Below are 16,630 nucleotides of genomic sequence, written 5' to 3'. Positions count from 1 at the left end.
AGAACTTTATTCAGGGGTGTAGGTTAAGAAAATTTTACGATATTGCAGCCAGTGGACCATTAGAAGGAAATAAATGGGAAATGAGAACAAGAGGTGATTCTTGACAGGTCAAGATGCAGAAATGAGCTGTGGTAACAGTGGAGAGGTTGACCTTGGGAAAGCAAGAGTGATACTGTTTCTGCTGAGATACAGTGATGCGACAAGGGCAGATATGGGCTGTATTTACCAGTACTGAAAAGATATCTCCATCTGTTCACAAAGTGTATAATCCCCATTATTTTTAGCCAGAACATGAGTTTGATCAGGCTTATGTCTTCACTTAACCCTTCATTACTGAACACAGCAAAATATTTTCTCTATGTATAAAACATGATTGAAACATTGAACAGAATAGAGATTGATAATATTATCCTTACATTATCTTGGAAGTCTTCTTTGTAAAACAAGCTTAAGTTTAAGAAATGAAGTCTATTTTAACTAATTGGGTGAAGCCTATAAACAATTTAAAGCATCAACTTTGTTCTCATGGGTTGACATAATTTAAATCCCCTTAATGATGAAGTTTTTTTAAATCATTATATTCTTTAGTTTGTCAAATTGCTTTGGTCACCTAAAATTAGATTTAATAGATGAAAAATGGTTTCTGAAAATGCATCACTGAAAGCCAAGGTGATATTCCAACTAAGACTGAGGAACTGGTATATTTAAATTCCCTCTGTGCTATGCTATGACTCCTCATCCTTTTCTGAGTTCCCACATCTCCTCATGATTTAGCAACTAGTAAGGGAATGTCGGGCATATCAGGAAGCCTGCAGCAATGTGCCCTGCTAAGTCTAGTATATGATCATATACTAGCACTCTTTCCTTGTGAAATGTTTTGAATGCATAAAGTCTTCATAAATGAGTCATTTCATTCAGTATTGAAATATTGTCAGGAATTATTGTAGCCTTCATTATCATAGTAAAATTTGTCACACAGTCAATGGGTACTGGTAAGGGTTACATTGACACTTTTGCCCATTTAGAGATGGACTTACAAGAGGATCATGATAACTGGGACTCAAGAACAGATTATTGCTCAAAACAACAGTGCACTAAATATGTCACCTGATTTCTGGGAGAATTTTACTTGAGGAAGAAATTGTTGTTTCTCAAAATTATTTTGCCTATTTCCACATTCTAGCAAAAGCAATAAAACATACTTGCTTTAGCAGTTCTCCAAGTGAAGTATCTTAGTACCGGTCTAAGATATCGATTGTCTCAATTATGATGGTAACTTCTAATGTCTGGAATAGCCTTTACAAGTAATCTCTGCAGTTTACTTTTGAGCACCTTAGAGCTATTATCATTGTGGATATTACTGTAACATAATGCATTTTGAAATGAAAATTGTGAAGGACTGGCTAAGGTACAGTCCATCTAGCTATGGTCTAGCTGTCTTGAATTACTTAGAAATAATGGAAACCAAGCAAAAGTATATCAGAGACAGGAGGGCTATACTGATTAGTATGTAAAAGAACTATGTTTTTTCTATACATTTGCTATGATAAGTCTCCTTTGACCAGATATCTTATGTGAGGAATAAGCTGATAGCCCTATATACTATCTTTGTTTAATCCAATTATTTTCTTATTTTCTCAAAATTTATAATTAGCTGAGTCCTTCCTGCACCCACCCCACACTGAGTTGTACTTCTACTGTCATATCTGTTGCCTGGTAATCTCAAAGAAGGAAAATTATACCTTCATTTGGCTAACACATATATCACCCTAAACATAATCTGTTTTGTTTAAGAACTGCTATGTCACTTAGGTTTTCTTCGTATATAATTTCCCTAGTTTCCCAAATTTATGAAATATTCTTTCTGTGGATTACTTTTGGATTTTTTGCAAAGGTCTCAATGCTGTCAGTCTATCCACTACTTTGACAATTATGCAAGGATGCGTATTTTCATTGTTTAAAATCAGCCATATAACACTAAGAAGGACTATTTTATAACTGTTGATCATAGAACTTTAATGATTTTAATTGATGTTAGTCTTACAAATATATGATTAAACAGTTAGAAACTCAGTGAAAAACAGTTTCACTTATCTTTATTCCTGATTCAAATGTGGGTATTTGCACTTTAATTAAAACACACACACAGGCACACAAACACATAAATATGAAAGTAAATGTTTAATTTTAGAAATATCAATACTTAAGTTACTTAAACAGATTACACTAAAATGAGTTATATATTAGTTGTGTTTGGTATTTAACAAAATTAATAGTCATATATAATATTAATTACATAAATATTCATGAAAAATTACCACAAAAGTGTTTAGTAGCAACATGTCATCTAGCGAAACTGCATCATAAATTTTTTTCTATATTTCACCCAAATACAAAAAGTTGTTTTAGCATCAAAATCACTTAAACTTTTAATACATATCTGATAAAGAGTTTCCAAAATATTTTACTTTTGTCAACTACAGTTTTCTGTTTTGCTTATGTAGTGTTTTTGTTTTGCTTTGTATACTAACTCTGTCACAACACTAACTTTGCAATTTTCATAGTTTTGGGTAGTCTAGAAAGAGTTAAATTGGCCTTTTCTCTATTATTATTAGTATTATTTGTATCAACTAAATATGAAAGTAAAGCATGAAATTTTTACTTGTCTTTTTCTTTGGGAGCTTGCAAAACAACAGAAAGTGCCAAACAGCAGCTCTCCATTACATAATATTTAATAGTAACAGGAAGCATTTATTTAGTATTTGCAAGGTAGTATGTTGAAAGCATTTGATACAATCTTCACCACAACACTGTGAAGTATCTGGGTGGTACAAATCTTGCCCAAGCCCCTCATAAAGGTTGGTGGCAGGAACTGAACCCAAGAAACTTGGTCCAGAGTCTATTAACCCCTCTGTTACACTGCGCTTAATTAGTATGAGTAACACACTGAAATGCTACACAGAGCGTGCATCTCACAGCACTGTCTGCCTTACTATCAATAACTTTTGACAGTCACAGGAATACTGTAAGATAGAAAGGTCAGTAGTCCCATTGTATAGATGAGAATACTAATGGACTACCTAATTAAACAATTTAGTGTTCTTTTGCACTGATAGCTATGATTGAAACCTAAATAGTTTTGACTATAGAATCAGGATTTTTGTGATAACTAATGTCAGATTATTACATGATTTTAACAATATTGGTATTCCTCCACTTTGGATTTGGGAGTGTGAAGGGAGACCAAGAATCATACTGGGAACTTTGAAAGTCCCTAGAGAGTATTCAACTAGCATTTGGGAAATTTATAGGGAGAACATAAATTTAGTTTGTTACTAAAGATTTATATTTAGTGAATTTCAAAACTACATGTTCTGACAGGAAAGTATTTAATGGTTAAAAAGTAATTATCACCAATAGGCAAAATCAGAGTCTAGGTCCTATTCATCATGTACTTGCTACTCATTAGTGAATACTTTTGTGGTACAGTATTAGTGAATACTTTTGACTCAGTAAGTTATTTTTAAAATTTTGATACTAAGAAGTTTATAATTAGCTGTTCTTCATATTCTAAAGCACAAATTAAAAGTAAAATCACTTTTAGATTAATATATCTTCGCTTGCATTCTAATGTAGTTTGAGTAGCCCTTATCTAAGGTGCATGGGGCTAGGATTGTTTGAGAATTTAGCATTTTCTTGATTTGAGATAATTTGCGTAAATATCTTCATCACTTTCGGGTTTCTGGGACACAGTAATCACTGAGGCCCACAGCTGAAAGGGCAGAGGTTTGTTTAGGCTCGTGTTTTCAGCCCACGGTCCTCTGTTTCCAAGGCAGGAAGAGCAAGAGGGAAGGGTCTGCAGAGGAAAGCTCCTCAAATTACGGAAACCGGGAAGCAGAGAAAGAAGGGAAGAGCTGGAGAGAGACATGAGCCCTTTAGTTCCTGCTCCAAGGACCTGTCTCTTCCCAGGAAACAACACCTACTAGCAGCAATTCACCTGCAGCATCCCTGTAATCCAATCACATTTCCAAAGCCCCGCTTTAATAATTAAGCATCTTTAATTCACATATCCAAAATTCAAAATGTTCCAGAATCTGAATTCTTTTGAGCGCTGTCTTGGTGCTCGTAAATCTTTTGGGTTTAGGAACTTTGGGTCTCGCATTTTCAGATTAGGGATGCTCTGCCTATAAGATCTTTTTGCTCATGCTACCTCATCCGATTCCAACAGGAGTCCCGCTGAGAATTTGCCATCATCCATATTTTACAAGTAAGAAAACTGAGACTCAAAATGTATAAATTATCTACTCAAATTATCTAGCGATAAGAGATACAGCAAACCAATCTTCACATTTTAAACCTATACTAGTTTAACGGTTGAAAATTATACTTATATTTTAATGCATTACATGAAAAGAATAACACTACTCGCTTCCTGCATAACTTTTAAAACTAAGGTTTTTAAACACATGTTCTAATTTTGATGTCTCCAAACATTACAGCTGCTCTCTGACAATATTTTCTGTAGTTTTATTTTGTAAACTGATACTACTAATATGTTGTGTTCAAAGATTGAGAATAACACTTTTTTTTTTCTTTTTGTATATTTTAGGTCCTGAGGAGGTGGAAATCAAGTGTTCCTTGAATCATATTGCTTGTCTTGGTACCAACGAATGTGTCCATCTATCCCAACTGTGCAATGGTGTCCTGGATTGCTCCGATGGGTACGACGAAGGAGCACACTGCCGTGGTAAGTCTATTTGTGGACTCAGACAAAGTGAGCTATTAACTTTATCATAGTAATGAATGCCCCAGATGAACCTAAATCCCTCCTGTTCTTTTAATCATTGCCATATCAGTTAGAAAGCGTGAACTGAATTGCCTGCCACTCAATATGTGTTACGAGGTTTGTAATTATTGTGTTTTGCTTTAAAAGATCATTAGAAGAAAACACATATTTAGATTTTGATGCTGGGATCTTTAACAATTATATAGTTCATATGGGGCCAGAAATATAGCTCATCAGCATAAGCACCTACCCAGCAAGTGCAAGGTCCTGAGTTTGATTCCTGGTACCAAAAATACAAAACAAAATATTTTTCATATAAACTGTTCTTTTGAGCAAAGGCCACTTGAGAAATCTTTGGAAGAGTAAGTTGTTATAAGGTCTTTTGTCTAGAAATTCATAAAGAAAGAATATTTGAAGGAACATTTCTGCATCAAAATATTATAGCAAATGTATGTCATAAATGTGTTCCTTAACGTTATGTCCATGATATCATGTAATTAAGTTTCCTGCAATTTTGTCTTTTCAAAAATCTATATCTAAATTCTGTAATGGTTAAAATTTACCTGGATATAAAATCAAGAAGGCAATTGGAGCTAGCCCATTCTAATAAAACTAGGAGTAGGGTGTGGAAAATGAAATGTGAGATCAAGAAAAAGAAATTCATGGGACCAAGAAACAGAACCAGAATCAAGGTTCAGAATCAGGCAAATAAATCAGGATGCAAGATGGACTCAGGAATGAAAGAAATCTTTGTGGCAGGTGTTCAGAAAGACTGCAACACAAACGCTACTAAAGCCAAGATTCAAAGGAGATCACAAATGATCCTAAGCCAAGATTCAGAGAGAACCTGTTCTTCATCTTATTATCTGTGGGACAATGAGCAATGAAGGAGGGTCTAGTAAATGAGAATACATAACTGATTTCTGCACGGGTCATGTGAGAAAAGGTCACGAAACGTTCTAGTTATTCAGGAGGAAGTCAATATCTGTATAAGTACGTACTGTATTTCAAAGTGACCTATTACTCCTTAAAAAGGCTACAGCTGGCAGTGTTCAGGCCAGCACAACATATCTGGCACCTACGTACCAGGGCTTGCAGGCGCATAGTTGCTCAGCTCCAGGCTGAAATAAACAGAATTCATAACCAGAAGTGGATGGGTATATTGGAAAATGAGTAAATATAAGAAAGATAATCCAAAAACTAAAGACATTGAGAATCCAGTTATACTACTGAAATCAATGGAGACATGGTGTCTTTTCCCTTTTCCCAAAGGGGTGGCCAAATATTCTGGTTTTATGGGCAGATCCCAGCTGGGATGTTAAAGGTCTGTACCGCTTTTGTTTTTCCTTGAATTTCTTCCTTAGCTTTGAAATCTGAAGGGTTCCTGTAAAGAGATAATAGACTTTTAGTTTCAGTTATTAATATCTGTGCAATAATAGTGAGTAAGAGATTTTATTTTTATTTAAGGATTTTGTGACATGTATTCTTTGTTATGATTGCACATTCAAAAGAATGATATCAACAAGAAATAAATTAATGAATTATAAAGTGATAGGATTTTTAGGCTTCATTTTAGAAATTAATTATATTTTCTGAAACCTCATTTTAACAATTTCAGATGCACTTCATACTGTTTATTAGTTTTGTCCAACTTTTTTCAAGTAGAGACATGTGACTAAACTTTTAACGTGATGTAATCAACACATTTCCAAATGTGACTTCTTCAGAAATATTTATACAAGTTTTAATATGTTAAGCATTTTACAGTGCTTTGGATTACATGAAAATATATTTGTACCTTTAAACAAAATTTAGATTTTACAATCTCATAGATGAAAGTATATGTTTATAGTAAAGCAAGGGATTCAAATAATAGTGTAAAATATTTAGACAAAAATAAAGTGCTGTTACATTAATCTTCAGGCCTGAAAAGATCAGTTTAAGTCAAATTGAAAAAGTGTATAGTTATGCTCCAGTCTTTTCACTATAATTAGTTTTCTAGCTGCTTCAGATTTCACATTCTTACTGTATGGTAACCCTTTCATTTATTAATTTTCTGGTAAACAGTTTATTGTACTACTTTCACATTTTACATATTTCTAAATTTTACCAAATAAGGTGTTTCTGAAAACTAAGTAATGATCATGACCTATGGTGGACTTAGAATAACAAAGACTGTGTTTGAATCTCTAGATGCTATTTACCTCAGTAGAGAGTGTTTCACCCATTTCTCTGTCTCTCTGTCCTTGTGCACTTCTTAGAACGGTAGGATCAAGGTGAATGAAAAGACGTCTTCATTCCACTCAGGGATTTTAGTAAAAAATTCGACTTTGAGAAAAGAAACTCAAAACTGTATTTATATACTTGATGTGGTAGAGTGCCTCCAACACATACATAAAAATTAAGTCTCATGGGCAAATTTACACTTGCCACATGGTTATGATTTATGTATGAATGGGAAAAGATGACTGACTATAGGCAAAATTATATTGTGGCAGTGAAGTCTACTTCTCCTTTCCAACCTTTCTCCTATTTTTTGGGCACTTGTGATCGGAAAACGTTTTCCTAGTAATTAATGAGGCACTAACCCTGCCATATCTCTAAGGAATTCTCTCACCCACCATAGGCGTACAATAAAGAAAAACACCAGGTTAACCTGCCCATGGCATTGCTTCATGAAACACTTCCAGGTCACTTTCTGCCTTTTGCAGTTTCTAAGCACAGGTTCTAATTCATATGATTAAACACGAACCTGCAACCACAATATAAAGATTGATTTTATCCAATAAATCATCCAAAGTACACTTGATGGTATATCTGCATCCTTTATGAAAATTATTAACAAGAAAAATTTAACATGGTGGAAGTTTTGTTCTTGTCTTGGGAATGCTTTTGTGATCAACTGAACTGTTTTCTGAATGTTTCCTAGAAAAAAATCAATTTCTTTCTAGTGAAAATAATGAAAGCATACCTACTATTAATGATTTTCTATAACACTGATATTTTAATCTCCATAATTTGGCTCCACTTGGAAAAAATGGATTTTATGTATAGGTAGCATTATATATAGGAATGTGCTTGCAAAACTTTTACAATAAGAACTTGCAAAGTCAGCACATTGCATTTTAAAAAGTTTTATCTCTTGCTGCAAAGTATTTCACAGTGATAGTAATATTACCCTATCTAAATTGCATGAGCAATATAAAACATTCAATAAAATAAAAGGCATCTCAATCCAAGGTTTTTCCACAGAAATGCTCACAGCCATACATAGAGTGCTAGAAGTGAACAGAATCAGCTAAAAGAGAACAGGTCCCTAAGTTACATCAAAGTGCTGTGTTACAATTGTACAGTTGTAAGAGAAGGCATTAAATTGGCATTGAGATGGATATAAGAAAGAAGAAATACTCGAGTAGTAAATTAAAATGCATTAAAATCTATAAGGTCATGAAGCTCTCTGGGACTGTCTGCTCTTCCTCTGCTAAAAGAACATGGAAAGTTTTCATGTCAGCGAAGGAGAGAACTGCAATTTTTACATCACTGGAAAAATTAATTATGTAATATCTGCAATTACATCAATGTCTCTTTAAATCAAAGGAAATAAAATGTGTAAAAAAACACTAAGACTGATTAGGGAATAAAATTGTTTTTGAAAAGTTTTCCTCAAAAACCTGCAACTAAATGTACATAAACACATACACTCAACCGTTTTCATTTTCACTTTTTTCTCTCAAACCACTCCGATGTGTAACTCATAGTCTATGGCACAGGTAGTAATTTGATGAGGTGTCTAAGAACAAGAAAATTGTCTTATCTATCACCTAATTCCTTGAAATATATTATTTTTAAAATTATATCTCATAATTTTGTTACTAGTCATTTTGAAAATAACTTTCCTAATATGTACAAGTATATTTTTCTCCATCCATATAAAGTATCTGGTTAGTAATTCTAATGTAATTATTTTAGATGACAAATTTGTAATATTGACAATTTTTATAGCTGTTTTGTTCTTTTGTATTTCTATCCAAAAACTAGTTCTTCTGAGAGTAATCTCCAATTTAGAGGGTTTCTCAAAATAGATCAAGGTAAATGGAGGTTTTTATTACTTGCACTCTCTCACCATGGGAAAATTAGTAATCCTTTAAACTCCTTACTTAAAGCTCATACTTATTTCAAATGTTCTAAAAATGAACTAACCTAAAAGCTAACTTTGAGATGATTTATTCAAAACTGCACTTTTTATCCCAGAGAAAGGGAAAAATTATTGGTCTGTTACTCCCTCTAACCTAATTTCAGAGTGGCATACATTTTAGCTTGCAGCTATTAGAAAGGAAGGAAGGAAGGAAGGAAGGAAGGAAGGAAGGAAGGAAGGAAGGAAGGAAAGAAGGAAGGGAGGGAGGGAGGGAGGAAGGAGTGAGCAGGAAGGAAAGAAGCTGTTGAAGAAAGATGAATTTGCAATGTTTTATTTTAACTTTATCGTTAATGGACCTTGCCTTAGCTTCATTTTAAAAGTTCCACTGAAAAATACATTATTTTCCTAAAAGGAAGTTATGCCACAAAGGAGGAATTTCAGCATTAAGAATCCAAAATCAAAAATCTGAATGCAATATTACAGAAAGTGCATCTGTCAGCAACATTAAGCTTAGAGCGTGTGGAAGAAAACTTTACGAGCAAACGCTTAGTGAAACACCAATAAACCTGAGTTAAGCAACAAAACAGTGGAATTAGCCAGGAAGACCTGGGGTTGTGAGATTTTTGTTAATAAAGCTTCTGTAATTTAAGAATAAATCCTACTATCTTTTCAATAGTAAGGTAACGTCTGTGATCCGAAAACTAGTAGATTTAAGAGTCAAGCTTCCTAGAAGCAAAACAATGATTTTCAGAGAAAATGAATCTACAAGTATCACAGTTTTCCCCACATTTTTAATAACAAATAATATATGTTCATGGAGCTTATTTTTGTATATGGAGTATACTATGATAATTTAATAGATGTATATAATGTATAAAGATCAAATGATTAAAATGATACATACAATTAGGATTGTGTTCTTATTGAGGGTTGCTATAAATATATGTGAGTATATTTTAATGTGCACTTATGTATGCATGTCATTTTACAGGATTTTAGTTTTTACAAATCCCACTTAATTGGAAATGTGCTTTTGCACAGTTATCTGACTTCTTAACACTGATTTATCAGGTGTGACTGCTAAACTAATCTTGCTAAAACGTTTGAAGTTCAAGTTTTATCTGTCTGTTTGGATATGTTTATTTTTAGACCTGGTTTACTTGCTAAGTGCATACCTTTGGGAAAGGATGACCCTATTGTAGCTCAACATTCAAAAAGGTAACCCAAAAAAGTTTATTGTAGATTGCAAGACAACCTCTTTTTAACAGACTGACATCATTGATTAATGTTAACATACTAAATTTATATTCTCTGACCTAAAACAGATTTGTTTTTAAGACTAGCTGTGGAAAGTGGAAAAATGGTGAAAAGTTTACAAATGATGTATAAATTTATGATTAGCTAAATAAAAGTTCTTAGTTTAAAAATATTTATTTATTCACGCGTTGTTTAGATTCTGTGTCTATCTCTCTTAAAACCTATGTTGTCACTAAACTATATTACTATGTATATATTTTTTGACATAATCTTATCAGTGGTAAGAATCCCAGTATACCATAGACCTTGAATATTTGCTGAATTGACCTCTATTTGGGCTAATTTTGATTTTTTAATAAATACATGTGAAAATCATGCCACTCCTACCTAAATAGGATGTTTATTTTGTTTGTTTACTTAACAACTATAAGAGAAGAATTAGCCTTGCTTGGGTATGGGGTTTTGTTCTTTAGTGTAAGCAGCTCCTTTTATACCTATTTTCCAAACACAGCAGATTTCTTGGTGGAAGCCGTGCAAGCCTGAGTGTGAGTAGCGGCAGAGCACTTGCCTAACGTGTGTGATGGGCCAGGCTTGATCTCTGTCCTTGTGATAAGGAATTAATAAAAGTCCATGTGATTTACAAAAATCCAGAAAATTCAGGAGCCCTACCTGTAGTATCTCTACCCAACAGAAGTTAAATCTTAATTTGTGTCACTTCTTAAATTGTTAATTTATATGAATATTCACAGAATTACAAAGTCATTATTTATCTATATCTTTCCTTCACTCCACCTTCTGATATCCTGTATTAGAAAACAAATAAAATAGGGCCTAATAATGGATATGTGACTGAAATGAATATTTCCAGTTCTGCCAGTACGAATGCAATAAGGTTTTCCCTGTTTTCATTGCATCCATTAACTTTATCAAGCTTGTATTAAGCCCTTACAATATTCCAGACATTTACCTGAGCACTGGGGATTCAGAAAGCCTTATTTCCTGCTTTCATCAAATTTACATGTCATAATGTAGATAGGTAGGAACTGCTGAGAAAAGATAAAGAGCATCTGATTTTACTTGCAAGGATGCAGGAAGATTATCAAGATAGTTGATAGTTGATTTGCATCACACTGTAAGTGTGGAATAAGCAAATAAAGAAAGAAAGTCATTTGAAAATAAGAAACCCCATGAACAGAGGTGCAAGTGCTAGAGACAACACTGCACATTCAACAAAGCTCAAGGTCTTTGATAAGGATGCAGCAAAGGATTCTGAGAGGAAACGCACGAGCTTGAAGCGAGAGTAAGAACTTCGTAATAGACAGGGAAGACTTACACTAGAACAACATTGCAGGTAGTATAACCTACTTACAAAGCAATGCCTGAAACTGTAAAAAGTAAGAGGGTGAAAAATGGTACTATGCTCTTTATAGTAATAAAAGATTGTTTAAGTATTAAGCATATGAAGGCTAGAAATGTTGCATATCTGTAGAAATATACACATACATACATTTCCTTAGAAAATAAATGTATACATATTATAATTCCAAAGCCTTAAGTAGTCATATGTCATTTCTTTTTAGTTATCTCCCAAATGTGTGCATGCTAGAGCTTTTTTTACTTTAATGTGCCATGTGGATATACTACACTTAGATGAAAGTTAAAATAGTTGCCACGGTGCAGTGTATTAAGTGAACTCTGTTTCAGATGGAAGTTCGGAATTCAGAATTGCTATTATTTTAAGCAGAGTACCATCTTAAACAAGTTACTAAAATACTACCTTATTGCATAGTGCTTAGGTTTTACCTTCTTGTCCCTTAACTTTGAAAATATACAACTGTTTCAATATTATTCATAAGTATGGAGGATAACACACTGTCACTCAGCTCTCTGCTTAACCCCAAATGTTAGGCCATATCCCTTATGATTCATTATTTAATTTCTGACATGAGCAGCTTGATATTTTAAAAAAGCAGTGAGTTAAAGCAGGTAGCTGAGGTTGACTGGTATCCCCGGGAGTCACACAGAAAGTCAATTTGAGAGTCAAGTTTAAACACTGTGACCTTGAGTTTTCATTCTCCAGTTTTGACCACTGGTCCTTAACATACTGACTCTGAGAAGTGCATAAAATTGTTATGCTTCAGCATCCTCCTGACCTAGTCTCAAGGCAGCAACTTGGCTGTAAAAAATCAACCGAAGGATATTTTTGAACTAGCTATATATTCCCTGTCAGTTTTATTAATTGATTGAACAGGAAAAAAATGTGCTGAGCGAACAGCAAGCTGAACATGTGCCTAACCAGCTTGCATAATTCAATGTCTCAATCTGACCGTTAAATCTATCCCCTTGAGAAAAATTAGTGCTTTCATTTGGTGGGGGATGTTGAAGGGACAGGAAGTTTAACTCTTTGAAGTAGATCTTCACTATTAACAATAAGAAGTTTTATCTTTAAAAAGCCTTTAGGAATTCAACTTTATAATGGAATCTGAAAATAATAAGAGGCTTCATGAGCTCATTCAATGGAGAAAATTTAATTTTTTCATAAAAACAAAGTAGTACCATTCTGATGAGAAGTGACTAAAAACTATTAGGAAGAACTGAGATATTTTGAGTCGAGTCTGAAATCCTAATTAAAGATTCTGCAGAAAGATGATCTCAAGTGATTATCTTATACTTCTGCCAGGGTTTTATGCTAGAGTTCCACCAAAATTGCAGAAATTACTTTGTATCCTTTTCTCTAATCCATGCTAGCACTTAGTAGAGTAATCGCTACTACATTGAATTGCATGCGAGCTGATGTCACCTCGTATATCTGAGTGTATAGCCCACCAAAACTCATGTGGTGAATCCTAATTACCATGGGATGAAGAAGCAGATCTTTTGGGACACCATTAAGTTATGAAAGCAAAACTCTCACTGATGGAATTAGTGCCCTTATAAAATAGGACAACAGGAGCTCTTTAACCCCTTCTATGAAAGGACCCAGCCTAAAGATTCATTTTGTGCATCAGAAAGCGGGCTGACCCCAAACTCTTCATGTGATTTTAGACTGGGAAGCCTGCGGAACTGTGAGAATGGAATTTCTCTTGTTAGAGCTATTGGGTCTCTGGTATTTTGTTGTAGCAGCTTTAACCAGATGGGACACATGGCAATGGGTTACCTCAATATATTAAGTGATATTCAGAAAAAATAAAATAGCCATGAGAACTGGTGACTTCTGAGCTCATCATAGTATATTACTTCAGAGTCAAAACAAGAAGTTATTTCTTTTTTGCTTTTGTAGAAAGATAGAGTTATATGTATGTGAATTTTTCAGTTTCCTGAAATTTGGGTATATATAGAAGAAACTATTAAAGATGAATGCACTGGGATTTGTTTGCTTTAACTGATTTATATTCTACTTTTTTATTATGCTTGTGATTAAGAAAAATCTCGAAATCAATCAGTTGATCTCCCTATGCTGCAGGAAATTGTAGGGCCAGTCCAGACAGCTCACTGTGGTTGTGGGAACCGTACAGTGCCAACCAAAATGAGATCACTGTGTCCACTGAGCTGCTTTGGGACTATGTCCATTGCCTGTGAGCCAGAGCCTGAGTGTTATGTACAAGGAGGACAGGCGCTAAGGAGCACTTTTCAGTTCCATTAGCTAAAACATGTGGTGTGTCCTTGTTCGGAGTACAGTTATACCGCTCAGGAGTGCCAAGAAAAAATCTATACAGTTCAATACGAGGCTCAGATAGCTCTCCAGTATGCTTAGAGCACAAGTAGTATGGAAACTTGGATTTCTGATTTTTAGTTAGGTTATTAAATCTTACTTTAGATCTCAAGAAACATTAACAGGTATAAAATGCCCTATAGCCTACAAAATTTACATTGTATTAAACCTGTTTACGGTATGACATAGAGAACTCTTCCTTAATTTAATGGTACTTTTGCAATAAATAATGATTCATTCCTCTTCAGGAGATGCTACAGGTACATAATATGTAAATGTAAACTTTACTGCACATAAATGTATGCAGAAATGTGTGTGTGTGTGCGAGTGTGTGTTTGATGATATTTTTCTAGCTTCTGTCTATTGGATTGCCAACAGAAATGCTCATATATGGAGGAAAAACTATACATGCCTTTTTATGCCTTTTGCTAGGTCTCATTTCATTTGTTCCTATTTTTTTAATCTTTAAAGTTTTGAGATGGGGTGTTGCTGTGCAGTTCAGGCTGGCCTTGAGCTCACTTTGTAGCCCAGGCTCGTCTCATACTCACAATGATCCTCCTGCCTCAGCCTCCGAAGTGCTGGGATTACAGACATGCACCACGATGCCCAGCTCCTCTTTTTAAAACTAGCATAAGGTGAAATTTCCAGTCATGTTCTTGCTGTGCCTCCTACATACTACTCCAATCAACTGACCACAATGCTTTTGCATTAAGTCAGGTTTGTATCATATCCACCTTAGCTAATTACTCAAAACTGAATATGTAGGAAGGGGATATAACTTAGCGGCACAAGCATCTGCCTGGCAAATGTAAGATACTGAGTTTGATTCTCACTAACAACAACAATAGCAACAAAAAACCCCAAAAAACAAAACAAAACAAACAAAAAAACTGAATATGTAGAACTCTGAGGGATGCATTTAGGGTCAAGTACAATATATGCTTCCCTAACACAATATAACAGTGGAGAGAAGTGAACTTTTCAGTACAAATGTGCCTTAGTTTATTTCATCATTTTCTATGTAAATGGCTTATACACTTACTAATTACATAGAGGTTATATATTTAAATAGACTTATATTTAATCCTCACACCAGTAACTTGACCCCAAGGATGCAACTAATTGTGTGTGACACAAAGAGAATGAGGATGTCTTAAAGTGCAAAAGTACTCAGCATCAGGCTGTTTTGTGGTATAACCTCCGGGGTAACTTGTGTTAGCTATATTACTGAAATTATTGGCCTTGAACAAGCAGTGTGCTCTCTGTCAGGAAGATTCACTCTTGCATTTGTCCTAAAGTGATTTGCTCCTTTCATTTTTTTTCTTCTTACTTACTGGAAGTATTTGCAATATGCGGGAGGGAAGCAAAGGTCTCCTTGAAGACTATAACTACAAACAAAGAAGCAGAAATCATTTTCTCTCAGTTTGAAAGAGAATTGTAAGATAATAAGGCCAGAAGGGTCTTTAGGGATCATTCAGTTGATCCATCTACCTTCAGGCTGGACTGAACCCAAACTTGCCTGAATGGACTACCAGTCTTCCCTGTTTGGAAGGCTTCCAAGGAAGGAATCATTGCTATAAATTAAGTCAAAGCTTAGCAATCTGTACCTTATGCAAATAGTTGCATTTTGTATTATAAAATTCATCATGCTCTCTGCTTTTAGCCTTTTCTCTCCAAAAAGTTTTATTTTTCTGTAGATTAATTATGGTTTTGTGCATTTATCTGCATAGTCTTAAAGTTTCAAAACCACTAATGTCGCGGACCACCCCTTCCAACTAACCTAGACGTTAAGTGTCTGACTAGTGTTGATTGTCACTGGCTGACATGGCCTCTGAGTGCTATCATTTTTCTTATTTTTTTTTTATTATTATTGAGCATTACCTTACTCATTTTTAGACTAAAAGTCAAGAAACTTTGACTACTGCTCCAAACATTGCAACTGCATTCCCGGACAGAGTCAGAAGAATTAAATACCCTTACCAAGGAAGTCATCCTTGCTTTTTTTAAAGAAACTTTCTGAAAAAACAGATGGAACAATAGCTACCTTTATCTCACTAACCTATGTTTTACCCCCAGCCATCCTTATTTACATGAAAGACTGAGAAGTGCAGTTTTTAAGTGGGTAAACACTGCTTCCATAGGATCAGGTTTGGAAGGACAATATACTTGGTTGAAACTAGCAGTTTATATTAGACAGTTTCATAAAGCAGGTAAGTGGACTCCATGGGAATAATCAGAAGGAAATAGTGGAATGGGCTATGGATTTTCTCTTTGGCTTTGATTACCAGTAAATAAATATATTTGGATAATGTCATTAAATTTTCTTCAGATATACAATTATAGGAACAAATGAAAATATTCACTGTATCTCTACCTGAATACTGTAAGAGAAATGTCTTGCTCTGCGGTGGCGCACTCCAAAATACCTACATGAGTATTTAGGCAAACTGCCTGGGGAACCTGTGAGAACTGGCAGAGGGCGGGGGACAGAGGCGGCTTGTGGGAGGCCCATTCAAAGGTCCTGTCCTTTGCCTTTCAGGCTCCTGTTTTCTCCTTATACTCTGGCTTCCTAACTCCCAAACTCCCTTCCTGACTCTGAAATCTCCCGTAACGCTGTCTCCCCGTTCTCTGCCGCGCGCACTGTCGGGTCTCACTTTCTCATTTTCGGCCTTGAAATTTATACATAGACTTTTTAAAAAACAGCTTCTCTTAATGTCTGTATCTTAGCTTCTGCTACTTA

At 34.7% G+C, this 16,630-nt stretch overlaps 1 protein-coding gene across 1 annotated transcript in view; it reads left to right on the top strand.

The window, feature by feature from the left end:
- Lrp1b (low density lipoprotein receptor-related protein 1B) overlaps positions 1-16,630 on the top strand; it is a 1,427,040-nt gene that overhangs the window by 318,899 nt on the left and 1,091,511 nt on the right. Inside the window, exon 3 of the mRNA XM_013517439.1 lies at positions 4,610-4,747. Coding sequence (XP_013372893.1) covers positions 4,610-4,747 — 138 coding nt within the window. The remainder of the gene's footprint in view (positions 1-4,609; positions 4,748-16,630) is intronic.

Source organism: Chinchilla lanigera, unplaced genomic scaffold (genome assembly GCF_000276665.1).
Source record: "Chinchilla lanigera isolate Chin_1 unplaced genomic scaffold, ChiLan1.0 scaffold00039, whole genome shotgun sequence".
NCBI lineage: Eukaryota > Metazoa > Chordata > Mammalia > Rodentia > Chinchillidae > Chinchilla > Chinchilla lanigera.
The sequence above is the reverse complement of the archived record's forward strand: the minus strand, read 5'-3'. Positions and strand labels throughout refer to the sequence as shown.